The sequence below is a fragment of the Moesziomyces antarcticus genome (assembly GCF_000747765.1).
Source record: "Moesziomyces antarcticus DNA, scaffold: scaffold_v10010, strain JCM 10317, whole genome shotgun sequence".
In the NCBI taxonomy this organism is placed as follows: Eukaryota; Fungi; Basidiomycota; class Ustilaginomycetes; order Ustilaginales; family Ustilaginaceae; genus Moesziomyces; species Moesziomyces antarcticus.
The window spans coordinates 599,462-614,005 of record NW_014639000.1 but is presented as its reverse complement, the minus strand read 5'-3'; the positions used below and the strand labels follow the sequence as shown (position 1 = coordinate 614,005).

The 14,544-nt window shown below is 61.3% G+C and overlaps 7 protein-coding genes across 7 annotated transcripts; 4 read left to right on the top strand and 3 right to left on the bottom strand.

The window, feature by feature from the left end:
- Window positions 1-415: 415 nt before the first annotated feature.
- PAN0_010d4146 (uncharacterized protein) lies at window positions 416-1,438 on the top strand (the record flags this gene model as incomplete). The annotated part of the gene is made up of 1 exon (XM_014800600.1): window positions 416-1,438. One exon carries the CDS (start codon window positions 416-418, stop codon window positions 1,436-1,438), a length of 1,023 nt encoding a protein of 340 aa, XP_014656086.1.
- Window positions 1,439-1,668: 230 nt separating this feature from the next.
- On the top strand, window positions 1,669-3,146 carry PAN0_010d4145 (ARP2/3 complex; the record flags this gene model as incomplete). The annotated part of the gene is made up of 3 exons (XM_014800599.1): window positions 1,669-2,104; window positions 2,191-2,203; window positions 2,276-3,146. 3 exons carry the CDS (start codon window positions 1,669-1,671, stop codon window positions 3,144-3,146), a joined length of 1,320 nt encoding a protein of 439 aa, XP_014656085.1.
- Window positions 3,147-3,285: 139 nt separating this feature from the next.
- On the bottom strand, window positions 3,286-4,224 carry PAN0_010c4144 (uncharacterized protein; the record flags this gene model as incomplete). Its single annotated transcript, XM_014800598.1, has 1 exon — window positions 3,286-4,224. One exon carries the CDS (start codon window positions 4,222-4,224, stop codon window positions 3,286-3,288), a length of 939 nt encoding a protein of 312 aa, XP_014656084.1.
- Window positions 4,225-4,847: 623 nt separating this feature from the next.
- Window positions 4,848-5,774, top strand: PAN0_010d4143 (uncharacterized protein; the record flags this gene model as incomplete). Its single annotated transcript, XM_014800597.1, has 1 exon — window positions 4,848-5,774. The coding sequence occupies one exon, from the start codon at window positions 4,848-4,850 to the stop codon at window positions 5,772-5,774; it is 927 nt and encodes a 308-aa protein (XP_014656083.1).
- Window positions 5,775-5,925: 151 nt separating this feature from the next.
- PAN0_010c4142 (chitin biosynthesis protein) lies at window positions 5,926-7,452 on the bottom strand (the record flags this gene model as incomplete). Its single annotated transcript, XM_014800596.1, has 1 exon — window positions 5,926-7,452. One exon carries the CDS (start codon window positions 7,450-7,452, stop codon window positions 5,926-5,928), a length of 1,527 nt encoding a protein of 508 aa, XP_014656082.1.
- Window positions 7,453-7,947: 495 nt separating this feature from the next.
- PAN0_010d4141 (cleavage and polyadenylation specificity factor subunit) lies at window positions 7,948-11,106 on the top strand (the record flags this gene model as incomplete). Its single annotated transcript, XM_014800595.1, has 1 exon — window positions 7,948-11,106. The coding sequence occupies one exon, from the start codon at window positions 7,948-7,950 to the stop codon at window positions 11,104-11,106; it is 3,159 nt and encodes a 1,052-aa protein (XP_014656081.1).
- Window positions 11,107-11,968: 862 nt separating this feature from the next.
- PAN0_010c4140 (mip family channel protein) lies at window positions 11,969-13,493 on the bottom strand (the record flags this gene model as incomplete). Its single annotated transcript, XM_014800594.1, has 2 exons — window positions 11,969-13,371; window positions 13,445-13,493. The coding sequence occupies 2 exons, from the start codon at window positions 13,491-13,493 to the stop codon at window positions 11,969-11,971; spliced, it is 1,452 nt and encodes a 483-aa protein (XP_014656080.1).
- Between the last annotated feature and the right edge of the window lie 1,051 nt (window positions 13,494-14,544).

Sequence of the window (14,544 nt, the reverse complement as noted above, 5' to 3'; positions counted from 1 at the left end):
TGACGGCCCTGGGTTTCGCGGGCCAGCCCGTGTAACACTAGAGCTCGAGGCCTAGCGTGAGAAAGCTGTCCGCGGTGACGGAACTGTCTGAAACCTCCAGTCGGGCCAATGCTGACGCCGTGTGTGAGATTGCCGGATGTTGAATAGCTCTGCTGTTTTGGTGGGGCTGCAAAATTTAATCCATCTTTTTTGACCTCTTTTTCTTCTTCCTTTTCTTCAAGACTTCGGCACAGACTTGATGGTGGCGGCTAATGTACATGACTCTTATCTTCGCCTCGCTGATCGTCTCTACGCCCGTCTAGCGACAATTGGCTGATGTCCCGGCGAGGCGGCGCCGTAGAGTGAGTCTCAACGGGATGTTAGCATCGAGTGGTCGCACCGATCCGTTCATCTTGAGGCGCGAGTCAGCTCCCCGATGCAGGCAAACATCGCCGATCTCCAATCGGACCTGCCGCTGCGACGCCCTCGACGCGCCTCGGTTGCTCCACACAAGTCGGGCGGACCCTGGAAACGAGCCCAACACCTTCCGCCACGACCGCGACCTTACGACCTCGCCTCCGTTGAACGGCCTACTCGGAAGACAGGAAGGGCTACGGCCTCGAGCGGCGATCCGTCTTGGCGATGCACTAGAGCGCTATCGAACAATCGACCAGCCATGGCATATCTACCGCCGATCCACACGCTCTGGGAGCACACATCCCATCCATCAAAAGGAGCCTGGTCACGATCCCCCTCGCCGGAGCCCGTCCACCACGAAGCCACAGCAGGGACCCAAGCAGGCCCGAGCACGCAGCTGACGCCCGCTCGCCAGGCAGCCGTGCAACGTCGGCTCATACGTCAGTCCACGCGTGGCGACCACCTGCCTGCGCGGACACGGAGCGCGGAGCAAGCGCGCATGCTTCGTGCGCTCAAAGGCTTTCCACCCATGGGCAGCTCAGCGGAGGCGGACCAGCTGAGCGATTTGGAGGAGTCGATCGAAGTGGGAAAGTATCAGATGGTGCGCTTCGGCGAGCGGTACATTGTGCAGATCGGAAGGCGCCGCACCATGCGCGAGGAGGAGCTATCCAACGAGGAAGACGATGGTCGCCGAGCCGCCATGTCGGCCGTTGACGCCGGCCTCTCCATCGGCGCAGAGGGAGCTGTACTAACTGCAGAGGACGGCTCGGTGCTCGCCGACAACGAGAGCGGCTCCATCCCATTTGTAGGCGGGCATACGGGACACGCAGCACAGGCGGCGCTGGAACAACGACAAATTGCGGCAGCGGAAAGAAGAGCGAGGGAAGCGGAAGCAGAGGCCAACAGAGCAGCAGCAGCAGCGGAAGCAGCGCGCAGCCAGGCCGAGCGTCAGGCGGCTTTCCAGGAGGAGGAGGACGCGGTGGATTTGGACGGCGATATCGAAGACTTAGATGAGGGCGACGAAGACGTCGACTTTGATTGACGTGCCATTAGCAATGTCATGTCTTGAATGCAGGTACTTGTTAGTGCAGCAGACAATCCCACAGCTTGGCGTTCTCCGCGTTAACCACATCGTTCTGCTGTCCATCGTGGGAACGTGCCCACGCTCATTGCCTCCTTCAAAGCAGCTCACATGCGCCATGGACTATCCGCGCGCTCGAGGGAAAGATTGCTGAGACCCTGTGCTTCCGATACGATGCAGTAAAGCTGACAATGACAATCCCACGAGTGTCAGAAGGCGGTAGGAAAGTTGAGTCGAAGCCGAGCAAGGAGGCGGGTGCCAATATGACCATTTCACTCGCGCGAGAATTTCGAAGAGCGCCCGAAATCCGCGTTGCCTCGGCCAGCATCATCACGCTTTGGGCGCACAGACCGATGGCTGTGCGGGTCGAGTTGAATCGGCTCGCCGCCTGGTCGAGTGCCCATCCGCACGGCCAACTCCACACGCTCTCCAACTTCTCGACTTCGAGCATAGACACCATTCCGCTTTCTCCACCGTCATCACTCTGCACCTCTGCTGCTGCATTCGACGTCTCGCTCTCGACAGGCGCTCACAACCACATCACCGTACGCAAGCCAGCAGCCTCGCACCCCAACATAGCGGCGCCGATCGATCGAGCCTACCGCCTCCACTTAAATCTTCGCACCCGTAATCGGATTGCAGACGAGGACCGACATCAGCCGAGATGATTCTGCTAGGAACGGAGAACATCATCATCCGTGATGTGTTGACAGAAAAGTTCGAGAGGTAAGTCGAGATGATGGTGGATGCTGCAAGGCAGGTTCAAGCTACTGATCACCGAGAAACTCCTGCGAACAGGCCGGCATCGGTAGACCAGACATTCACTGATTTCGATGGCGTTGCGTACCACCTCGAGTCGCCGAGTAAGGCGGGCCCGTTGACGCTGTCCATGGACATCCGCTGCTGGTCGGAGCTGGTGCAGGCGGGAGCGATGGATGTGCTCAAGCGCGAGTACGGCTCGTGGCTGCGCAGCTCGGTGGAGCCCGAGTACAGCGTGACGCTCGAGTTCGACTTTGCCAAGGTGCCTGCGCCAGGGCCGGAGCGCGATGCGCTGATCGAGAGCGTGTCGTTGCTCAAGCGCAATGCCATGGCGGCACCGTTCGAGCGCGCGTTTGCGCTGCAGAAGCAGCTCGAGCAGGCGTCGGAAGGCGGTCAGCCGGCCGCGCCCGGCGAGATCATGCCGATCAACTACCGCGATGACGAGGCGATCTATGTGATTCCGTCGGCGGATCGTGTGACGGTGGTGTTCAGCACGACGTTCAAGGAGGAGACGGACAAGGTGCTGGGCAAGGTGTTCCTGCAGGAGTTTGTGGATGCGCGACGCCAGCCGTCGATCCAGAATGCGCCGCAGGTGCTCTACTCGAATCGCGAGCCACCGCTCGAGGTGCGCAACGTCGCCGGCCTCAACCGCGGCGACGACGTCGGCTACGTCACCTTTGTGCTCTTCCCGCGACACTTTGCCAACGCCGAGGTGATGGCGGGTACGATCTCGCGCATCCAGCTGTTCCGCGACTATCTGCACTACCACATCAAGTGCTCCAAGGCGTACATGCACAGCCGCATGCGCCACCGCGTCGCCGAGTTCCTCAAGGTGCTCAACCGCGCCAAGCCCGAGCTCGCCGAAAAGGAACGCAAGACCGCCAGCGGCAGGACGTTCCGTCGTGCATGAAAGCAGCGCCCGCCGCTCGCTTCTTCTGTTCAACCCCTGATCTGCCGCAATCAAAAGATTCAAAACTATTGGCGCGCACGTGCTCGGATGCGAGCATCAGTTGTGCACGGTACAGCTGTGGTATTTAGAAGGGGCCAATCTAGGATACAGTGAAGCACTCGCCTGAAGCGAGCTGCTTGAGGACGCAGGGTATGTGGGGATGTTGCTGTCGGAGCCGGGTCGCAGCTTGGTCTAGCGAGACAGTGGTTCGCTTGATGAGGTGTCCGACGATACCTTCGGCTCGCTTGTGTTCGTCGTGTGTGGCGAGCACTGCATCTGGCCGAAAGGTGGGTATCAAATCCAGGACGTTGGGGAATCCACACGCCACTGTGCCGATGAGCGGCAGCGTCTGCCGGTCGAAGCTGTGTATCAAGATCCTCGCCATCTTTCCCTGCGATGGCGACTGCATGCGTGCTTGGATCGACCTGGGCGTGACGCCGTGTGGAGAGTATAAGATTTGCGTTGGAGTCGCGGCATTCGCACACGAGATGAGAATGCCCGAATGCAGCTTGTGCCATGCTGGGGAGGCAGCCCAATCCCTAGCAGGCAGATGCTCGATCTCTATGCCTTTTGGAAGCCTGTCCGTATCGCCACCATCCTGACGGTAGGCCGTTGATGTTATGTCCACGATGGATGCTGCAGGGATCCCCTTGACGCCGAGCGCTCGAAGAGCGGACAGCGAGTCGTTCGTGGTGAAGATTGCCTTGACCGCGCGAAGGACCGCAAGCGAATCTTTATCACACACAGTCTCGGGATGGAGATGGTCTGTAAAGGGATGGCTGAATAGCACAGCGTCCAGCGCTTCGTTGGAGGAGAGCGAGCGTAGCCAGCAGTCGAGCTGGGCGAGAGATCCAAACGCAGCAGGTTCGATGCGCGTCTGGCGCGAAAACAGTGGCGAGCCGTCGACTTGAGGCGTAGGATGCAGCCAAGGATCGAGCACGATGTTGTAGAATGACCGTGACTCGAGCTGCTGCTTGAGAGGGAGCCGAATCAACCAGGACGTGTCGCCGTTGAGTTTGTGCAGCTCCACCGCCGCCATGGCCGCAGGCACACGAGCTTTTCGGATGGCCGCGAGCCTCGAGATGAAGCACGACGTGCTCGAGATAGAGCACTTCCTTCTGTCGGCGAGCAGGAGCTGATATCGATGTCGGATGTACCGAAGGTGCTGCCCAGATGCAATAAGGACAGACGCCTAATGACCAGGCCTTGCATGTGGTGCGTGCAGGCTAAAGCCGTCGTGTGTGGAGGTTGCGCCCGCTAGGAGCGCGTCTCTCTGGTGCGGCTCAGCCGAAAAGGTGGCTGGGTGGGCAGGTTCACGCGAGGTGGCCCACCGGTTTGGCTGCGTTGCTTAGCCGCGAGCTCAGCTAGACAGGGCACGGACGCTCTTGCTCGATGTGGCTGCAGGTGGGGCCATTCCCGCTCCTCCGCAGCTCGACGGCCGCAGCGACCCAGCCAGACCCTGCAGCTGAGTCACTGGACGCTGCTTTGCCCCTTCGCCGTCTGACTCGCTCGCTCGCTCTCCCCTTCCTACATCCCTCACAAACCTCCGACTAACTTTGAAGGGACATTCAATCTCACCACCAACTGATCTATTCCCCTCGGCTTCAAAACACACCTAATCAACACACTTGGACGACTGCAACATCGAGGTGCAGCCATTCAATGATGTCAAACTTACTGCAGAGCGTGCTGAGCTCGCGTCTGGCGAATGCAACGCTGGGCACATCCGACACCAGCCCCATCGAGTCCAAAGAGGGACTCACCGAGTGGGAGCAGGTCGACACGGACGACGAGCTCGTCAATGTCCAGTCCAATCCGGGCACCGCCGCCGCGACGCCGCTTGAGCGTAGCCGTCCCGCGTCACCTACTCGTGCCAACTCGTCCTCGCGTCTTGCGGTTGTCGAGACGGATACAACCGACTTTGAGAGCGATGCCGACCCAGACACCACGGCGCATGTGCCTGGCTCCTCTTCGGCTGCCTCGGGTGCAAGCCGCAGCAAGCTTCGCACGAGCTCCAAACGCAGCACGTCGTCGCGATCCAAGACGGATCCTCTGCGCTCACTCAACAGCGAGATTGCACAGCACATTTTCCTGCAGCTTCCGGTCGACTCGCTCATCGCGTGCTCGGGTGTGAGCAAGCGCTGGCGTCGCTCGGCCACGCTCAACTTTTGCTGGTACCGTCACTACCAGCAGGCGTTCTCGGCGACGTCGCTCGAGTCCAACATGCCTCCGATCCCGGCGTGGGGCAGTGGAGGAGCCAAGTGGACGCGGCGCGAGAGCAAGACGGACTGGAAGACGCAGTATGCCAAGCAGAAGCGCATCGAGGCGCGCGATGCGGCGCGCGCCGAGTCGCTGCCTGGCTCGGGCAGCGTGACGCCGTCGAGGACGCAGCGCATGCAGGATGCAGGCATCATGACCACGCACGAAGCCAGGATGCAGCAGTGGCAGGCCGAGCAGGACGCAGGCTACTCCAAACAGGAGATGCGCGACTACTACAAGGCCGGCCCCAAGGGCGGCAAGTTCAAGGGCAAGCGCGAAAAGGGCGGCGTCAAAACAGGCGCCGCTGGAGACGGAGGGCTTTGGCAATAGACCCAAACCCTGCCTGGCTTGTGTTTTGCATAACGTCTTGTTTCAATTGTAACTTACAGTACCGCCGGACAAAAAGGCACGCGCTGCTCAGCCTAAGATAGTGTGTGTGTAAAAGCGTGTGCAATTCTCTACAAGACGGTGAGAGTGAGTTCTAGAAGAGACGGGTGTCTGCCTCGTCGACTTCGTTTTCGTCGTCGGCATTGGTGTTGCCGCCAAGGCTGACGTCGTCCATGTCGCCGTCGTCGTCGTCGTCGGCATGCGCGTCGGCGTGCAGGCCGTCCGACTCGTCCTCGTGCGATGTCGGCTCTGCCTTGGGTTGCGCGTCGGCTTCAGTCTCTTCGGGCTCAGTGGGCGTCACGATGACCTGGGGCGGCGGTGGCGGTGCCGACGATTCGGAAGCATGCGGCGCCTCGTCATCCTCGCCATCGTCCGAGGGAGCCGATGTGGTGATGATCGGCGTAGGCGGCTGCGGCTGCGGCTGCGGCTGCGGTGCCGGGGGGGCCGGTTCGTCCTCGTTCAATTTCAGGCCAAGCGCAGATCCGGACGCCTCGGGTGGCGAGCCAGCGGCCGCCGCCTCCTGATGAGCCTCGTTCTCGGGCTCTGCAGCAGGCGCACTTTCTGCTGCGCTGCTGGCAGCAGGTTTTGTGTCCTTCTCGAGGGGCGGCGGCGGTGGCCCCGCATCCGAGGTGTTGGAGGGTTGTGCTGGTGCCGCCGCCGATGTTGCTGCCGTTGGCTCTGCTGCTGACGCTGAGTGCTTGCCCAAGACCTGGTCGATGCTCTGGCGGATGGTGGCTGCGTTGGGCGGATCCTGGTCTAGGTAGAAGGGCGAGATGCCCACCATCTTTTTCTGGTCGTGGCAGGCAAAGATCCAATGGGGCAGCACGGCGGGGATGCTGAGCTGCATGGCCTTGGTGTAGCCGTTACCGTGCGCGGAAGGCTGAGCATGGACGTCTCCTGGATTGCGCGGGTCTGTGCAGATGTAGTGTGTGGTGTCGATTTGGATGCGGTCGCTCCATTTTGCCTTCATGCTGGCGAGCGCCTTCTTGGCGGCCTGGAGCATCTCTGCGTCGTGGACGTGGCCGAAGCAGACGCTGATACCGGATGTGTCATTGATGGTGTGGGTACGCGTCTTGATGAGCGGCGACGAGAAGGTGCCGGCGGTGGTCTTCATGACCAGGTGGAAGGTGTAGTCGGCATTGACATCGAGACCGGAGAGCTTGGTCGAGGTGTTGTGGAGCGGATTCGGGATGGGTGCCAGTCTCTGACCATTGCGGTAGATATCGAGCGAGAGGAGGTTGGCAGTGGCAAGGCTGAGTCGGTCCCACTCGAGCGTCACCGAGGTCTGGGTGACGTTGCGCAGGCGAAGCGCGGGCACCTTGGGAGCTTGCTGGCCGAACGTGTGGAGGATGTCTTCTTGGAGTAGGTCAAAGTCGTCCTTCTGTCGACGTTCCTGCTGGTCGTTGCGCATGACACGGATGTTGACTACGCTACCGGACGAGACGCCGTGGGGAAGGAGAAGCGAGGGGAACTCGATGAGAGACGCCTTCTCGCCGATGAGGATGGCCATGCCGGCATCGAGCTTGCCGACGGTGAAGGTGAACGAATCATCGTCGCTGTTCGCCTGCATGGTTGAGTGGACGTAGTTGGGTGCGATCTGACCGACGTAGTGAGCCGACATGCCGCAGCTTGCGGAGGATCCGAGAGGCCAGGTGTGTTGGCAGAGCCGAGTGCGGGTTCGAGCGTGGGAGTCTACACGGACCGCTGGCGGAGAAGCCGAGCGCGCTGTTTCGGATGGGGCGACGAGGGCTTCGTGATGCGCGCAGAGGTGAGGGAGCGAGGGACGTGATTGTAAGAAGAAGAGGGCATGGCTTGGCCTCGGCGTGCCGAATGTGTTGCTGTCCGTCTGTCACTTTCAAGTCCGAGCGCACACTCTGCTGGCCACGCGCTGCAGCAGCCCGTCCCCGATGCCCGATGAGCCCAAAAGGCAACGCGGACAGACCACGCGTGCTGTTCTTCTCGTCCAGCAGTCCAGGCAAAGCTGCCCAAATTCGGAACCGATTTCGGTGCCCTCTCTGCACGGTCTGCAGCTGCACTGTCGGACTACTGCCTCTCCTTCTGTTGTCACCACCAACACCACCCGGACCTCTCTCCGAGTCAAATACACGCCGGAGGAATGATCACATTCGTTCCGCTTTCGGTGCCCTACGCCGCCGCGGCGGGCTCCGAGACGAGCGTCCGCACCAAGCTCGATCCCGATGCTGGTTCACAGCCGCAGGAGGAGGAGCATCCGCGCGCACTCGCATATCTGCTCCAGATGGACGATGTGCGCGTGCTCATCGACTGCGGATCGCCCGAAGACTTCTTCTTCTCCGGTGCATCCGAACTCGACCTGCCTTCTTCGCACGCATCGGGCTCATCCGACGACCAAGCCGAATCGTCGTCCATGGCGCAGCAGCGCGACTCCGACCCAGCCTTGCTCGACCTCAGCCAGCTCAAAGCAGCTCCGCTCGATACGTTGCTGCGCGAGCTGGCGCCCACCATCGACCTCGTCCTTCTCTCGCATTCTTCGCTCGACCATCTCGGCCTCTATGCGTACGCCTACGCCAAGCTTGGCCTCCGCTGCCTCGTGTATGCGACCATGCCCGTGCAGAGCATGGGCAAACTCACCGTCCTCGAGGCAACACAGACTTGGAGAAACGAAGTCGACATCGACGCCGAAGAGGCTGCCTCCAACAAAGCCGGCTCCCTCCCCTCCAAGCGAAGATGCCTCGCTACTACGGCCGAAATCGAAGACGCCTTCGAACACATCAAGACGGTACGATACATGCAGCCCACCCATCTCGAAGGCAAGTGTGCCAGTCTTACACTCACTGCGTACAATGCTGGACACTCGCTCGGAGGCGCCATCTGGAAGATCCGCAGCCCCACCTCGGGCACCGTCGTCGTCGCGCTCGACTGGAACCACAATCGCGAACGCCATCTCGATGGCACCATCCTCCTCTCCTCTTCCGCAGCTGGCCCTGGCATGTCATCGTCTGGCAGCGGAGCAGATGCCGTTCGTCGGCCGGACCTGCTCATCACCGAGATCGAGCGCGGCCTCGTGGTCAACACTCGCAGAAAGGATCGCGATGCGGCGCTCATCGATCTCGTGCACAAGACCATCCAATCCGGACATTCCGTCCTCTTCCCTATCGACGCCTCGGCGCGTCTGCTCGAGCTCATGGTGCTGCTCGACCAGCACTGGGCCTATGCATACCCGCACGCCCGCTTCCCGCTCTGCCTCATCAGCCGCACGGGCAAGGAAGTCATTGAGCGTTCGCGCACCTACATGGAGTGGATGACGCGCGAGTGGGCCACAAAGGCAAACGAGACTATCGAAGCCGACAAGGATCGTCAGCCCGATGCGCATCGCGCCGGACGAGGTGCCCGCAATGCTGCTGCTTCCTCGCCCCTCGACTTCAAGTACGTCCGCGTCTTCGCCTCGCTCCAACAGATGGACGAGGCGATCCCGCAGGATCAGGCAAGGGTCGTGCTCGCCGTGCCACCCTCCATGACCCATGGCCCGTCGCGTCGCCTGCTGGCCCGATTCGCACGCAACCCAAACGACGCCATCGTTCTCATCTCGCGCGGCGAGCCCGGCTCACTCTGCCGCCAACTCTGGGACGCCTGGAACCAGCGCCAGCCCAAGGGATTCTCTTGGACCAAGGGCAAGCTCGGCGAGGTCGTGTCGGGCGAGGCCACTGTGAGGTATGAGCTCCAGAGCAAAGTGCCTCTCGAAGGCGAGGAGCTGCGTCTGCATCTCGAGTCGGAACAAGTCGAGCGGGATCGACTCGCGCAGCAGAGGGCGCTGCTCGCACGATCCCGACGTAGGCTCGAGGCCGACGAAGACGATTCGTCCGACTCGGACAGCGACTCGGACGGAGGCCAGGGCGAGGGCGAGGACATTTACGACGTTGCACGCTCGGGCGCAGCAGAACCCGGCGGAGAACTCATCCGCAAACGCCCCTACGGCACCGCATTTGCCGAAAGCGGCGGCGTCGGCGGCGGTGCAAATGCCGCGGGCGCGGGTCAGGGTGCCGATACGAACCAGCTCTCGTTCGACATCTACCTCAAGGGCAACGCCAGCCGCGCCACGTCGTTCTTCGGCTCCAAGGCCGGCCAAGAGGGTCCATTCGGGCTGGGTGTGCGCTACCGTCTGTTCCCCGCCATCGAGCGCAAGAGACTCGTCGACGGATTCGGCGAGGTAGTCGATGTGGCGCGCTGGCTCTCGCGACGGCGCGCGCTCGAGGCGGCCGAATCGGCGGCGGCGGACCCGCTCTCGGCCTCGCCCGAATCGGCCGCACTCGCAGCCGAAGCGAACCGCAAGAAGCTGCTCGAAGACGAGGCAAAGGCGCAGGCGGCAGTACCGTCCAAGTTTGTGAGCGAGCTTATCGAGATCGTGCTCGCATGCCGCATCGCGTTCGTCGAGATGAGCGGCCTCAACGACGGCCGTGCCCTCAAGACGCTCATTCCGCAGCTGCATCCGCGCCGGCTCATCATGGTCAACGGCGACGCGCCCACGCGCGCCGACATGCGCTCGGTGCTGCAGGCGATCAAGACGCTCACGCACGACGTGCACGCTCCGGCCTGGATGCAGCACGTGCAGATCGGCGAGGTCACCAATGCCTACACGCTCACGCTCGGCGAGGGACTCTTGGCGCAGCTCGAAATGAGCCGATTCGAGGAGTTTGAGGTCGCGCATGTGCGTGCGCTCGTCAAGGCGGCGGGCGATGCTGTCGCCGGCGCACCCGTGCTCGAGACCGAAGCGAGCCTCGCGGAGGACGCAGAAGAGGGGAGCGAGCAGGTCCAGGCACGGGCACTCATGGAGCTTGCTGACGAGCACGTCCTCCGCTCTGTCGTCCACGACACAACCGAAGCCGAAGCTGAAGCCGAGGCTGAGACCGATGGCGACGTTGAGCCGGCAAGCAATCGGGCCGCACTGGCGTTGGTTCAGCGCGGCGTGCATGCCGGACGGCTGGACTCGGCCGCGTCCGCATCGTCAGCCAAGCTGCCGGGAACGCTTTTTATTGGCGACCTCAAGCTGTCGACGCTCAAGTCGGCGCTGGCCGCGTCGCCCTTCCGCGTGCCGGCCGAATTTGCGGGCGAGGGCATGCTTGTGTGTGCGCCCGCCTCTTCCACCGCACCCGACGCTGTCACCGTGCAGAAACACGCAAAGGGCAAGATCGTGATCGAGGGAAACGTGACGCGCAACTTCCGCACCGTGCGCAACGCGGTATACGCGCTGCACGCCAGCGTCGCCTCCAGTGCGCCCGTAGACGCAGCGTCGAAGTGATTTGTCACTCGCATCAATCACAGTTGACGATCTTTGCAGTGAACGAGGATAGTGTGGTGTCTTGCGAGCGTGCTGGAAGAGAAGGTTGAGGGCTTCGTCGTACAATCTGTCTGTGGCCTGAGTCAAAGCATTTGAATGTTGGGTGATCATCGTTGCGTTGCCATTGCACCCATCGTTTGACCAATCTCTTGCTCGCCTTCATCAACGCCATTGAGATCAAGTGACAGCTTGCGTGCCTTCAAATGAGGTCGTCGTTCCTCTTCAAAGTCACACTGACACACCGGCTAGGAGCCGATTAGCCCCCGGCAACCTATGTCGGACGCGTACCGCAACCCGCGTATCACAGTCTCCCTCCCGTCCAGTCACACACAGCTTTCCCGAATGATGCGGTAAGTTAGGGCTAAGAGAGCGAGAAATCCGAGCTCGTTTTCAGGTGGGCTAGTGGGCGTGCAAAGCCAGTGCGACAATCGCTGCCATCCTCACGCGCCGTCCGGACAAGAGTACGATGCAAAGCCACAGAGACAAGTTCACCCTTGCGCCAAACACAGCGTCCTCATGGCCTCGGCGCGTGAGCCAACGAGGGGATCACAGCCGCATCGGAGGCGCCAAGATCACTGACCATGCCGCGTCGCAACACTTGACCCAGCGCAAGACAGGAGTCGAGCAGGTTCACCGACTCAACCGAGACGTGACAGCAAACGACACAGGCGTACTCATCAGAGCGGGCTGTGGGAGCAAAGCATCGGAGTTGATCTTTTGGTGGGTCGAATGTGTGGTAGCCGTGTGGGCTTATTAGACAAGTCGTGCGGGGACGGGTGTGTGTGCGGGAATGCGGGTGCAACTCGGGTGAGAGGTCGGGCGCTTAGGCGACCTGGTTGTGCACCTCGGAGGGGGCGAGGTTGATGGCTGCAGCCTTCTCCTGCTCCTCGCGCGACTTCTTGATCATGCCCGCAGCGGTCAGACCGGCCTGGTGGGACGAGTTGGAGACGACAGTGCCCTCGTTCTCAGCGGGCTGGGCCTCCTGCTTGATGAAGTGGAACTCGGAGGCAGCCATGGTCTCGAGCACACCAATCACGTTGCCGTAGGCGTCCTTGAACACCTGCTTGCTCTCGTCGGCATCCTGACCAATGTTGGCCGACTCGTACTGGAAGTACTTGAGCAGCTGGTAGAATCCGGCGGTGACAATCGCGGCCGAGTAGGGAGCGATCCAGTAGATCCAGTGGTAGCCCTCGAAGGTGCCCAGCACCACATCGGGGCCAAACGTACGCGCCGGGTTGAGCGAGCCACCCGTGTAGTTGGTGCCCAGAAGCTCGGCAATGAACAGCGCCAGACCGATACCCACGGGTGCGAGGAACGTTCCGCGGTGCTTCTCGGCAGCCAGCAGGAAGATGACGAGGATGAGCTGTGCGGTGAGGAAGAATTCGAGCCAGAAGCCCTGCGCGATGGTGGTACCGTTAGCGAGCGTGGTCCTGGCGTTGAGCGAGCCGGGAAGGATGCCTTGTACGAGAGCAGAGGCGGCGATAGCACCGACGATCTGAGCGATGGTGAGGTGGATCAGCTGGAACCAGCCGAGCGTTCCGGTCAGGAAAAGCGCCAGGGTGACGGCCGGGTTGAAGAGACCACCCGAGACACGGTAGAAGGTCCAGGCATTGACCGCGAGGGAGAAACCGAAACCGAGCGACGAGAAAAGCAGCGCCGAAGTGTCCGGAGGTGCGTTCTGCGAGAGCGAGGTGACCGCACCGTTGTTCTGGCTCGAAGCACGTGCGTTGGCGGCCTCGGTGGCAATACCAAAGGCAAAGAAGAGGAAGAGCACAGTGCCGACGAACTCCGACACGAACGCGACGATGTTGTTCTTGATCTCGAGACGACGACGCAGGGCGGCGCGGTAGTGGTGGCGATGCTTGTGCTCCTTTTCGTTGACCTTCATAAAGTCTGGCAGCTGCTCCTCGATGACGATGCTCTCGCGGCGCTCGAGCAAGGTCGGCTGCTCGATGGGCTGGCCGTCAACAGGGCCCGAGCCGAGCGAGAAGATGGACGGCTGTGCAACCATCTGACGAGGGTTGCCGTCGCCGGTGGTGACGGGCGCGCCAGTCGGGGCGGTGGCAAGGCCGCCGTGCTGGTGGTCTGCCGACTGCGTCTCGTGCGAGGTGCCGTTGCCTACAGCCGTGGCGGTGGACGAACGTGCCTGGGTGTTGCGCTTGTGCGCCTCTTCTTCAGCGGCATGGTTGTACACTCCCGTTCCAGCGGCAGGAAGCTGCGGATTGGCTGTTGAAAGCGGGAAGCAGCGATGTTAGCATCCGCTTTCAGACTGCAAAATCGCCACAAGGAGGGAACTTACTGAGGTTGGTGGTTGGCGAGATCTGCTGGCCGTCCTGGGTGGTAGCCATCTTGAGAGTGGTATCGCGACCGTACGATTCGGATTGGAGGGAGTGATGAAGAAAATGTAGACTGGATGCGATCCGCTTGAACTCTTTCCGGCGGGTATAAGTGTCCTGAACAGAGCAACGGAAGGAGACGATGGTGGATGTAGGCGACGATGAATGTCAGGCCGGACTTGCTTAAGAGAGGCTGGCGAGGTTGGCGGCTGCCCGACGGAGCGAGCTTGGGCGATTGACGGGAGGGGCGGGGCGGGCTGACTCTCCATGGCGACCATTGGCGATCAAGGCATTGACGAGGCGGAAGAAACTTGCTGTTTCCCGACTTAGAAAAAAGAGGACGTGCGAGCCGAGATGAGAATGTGCTTGCCTTACTTGCCGTGCTTGCCTTGGGCTGGAGAGGATCGATGCGGCTCGTCGGACGATATGTGTGCGGACGGTTTCTTGTGCTTAGCCGCTGCATCTGTTTGCAGCGCGCATACAGCGAGACCAAACGCCGAAATTGGACTGACAGCCCTGCCAAAAAAAAAAAAAAGCATTTCTCGCAACACTGGCATGCCAAGCCCCATTTTTCCTTTGGGCGAAAAAAGGAGCGTGAGAGGGTGAGAGAGGGTGGGGGATTACCTCACTGCAGCAGCCTGAAATTTGACACTTGAACTCCGCCGCCCTGTCGGACCTCTGGCCTTCGTCATGGATCGAGGCCACCCACCCACCACACGCGGCGGAACTCTAAAGCTGCGCTCCGAACGCAGTGGCCTGATGATGATCTTTGCGCGTCGCGATCCCACTTTACCAATCGCAATCGCGACCACTTTGCCCATGCACGGGGGCGTCGTGCAACCGAGACATGCCCATCCCTCTTGCCTTTTCGGAGCAGAAAAAAGCCTCTTGCTCGATATGGTTTGGGGGCTGCTGGGATCGGCAGGTAGAGCCAACCGCTGCCCCGCCTCCGGAGCTCCTTGCAGTAGCCCTCTCGTACTGATCCTCAATCCCAATGACCTGCTGTAATCACTTCATCTTCCGCTAGCAAGCTGTACCAACCCCTTAGCCAGAACCGCTCCGG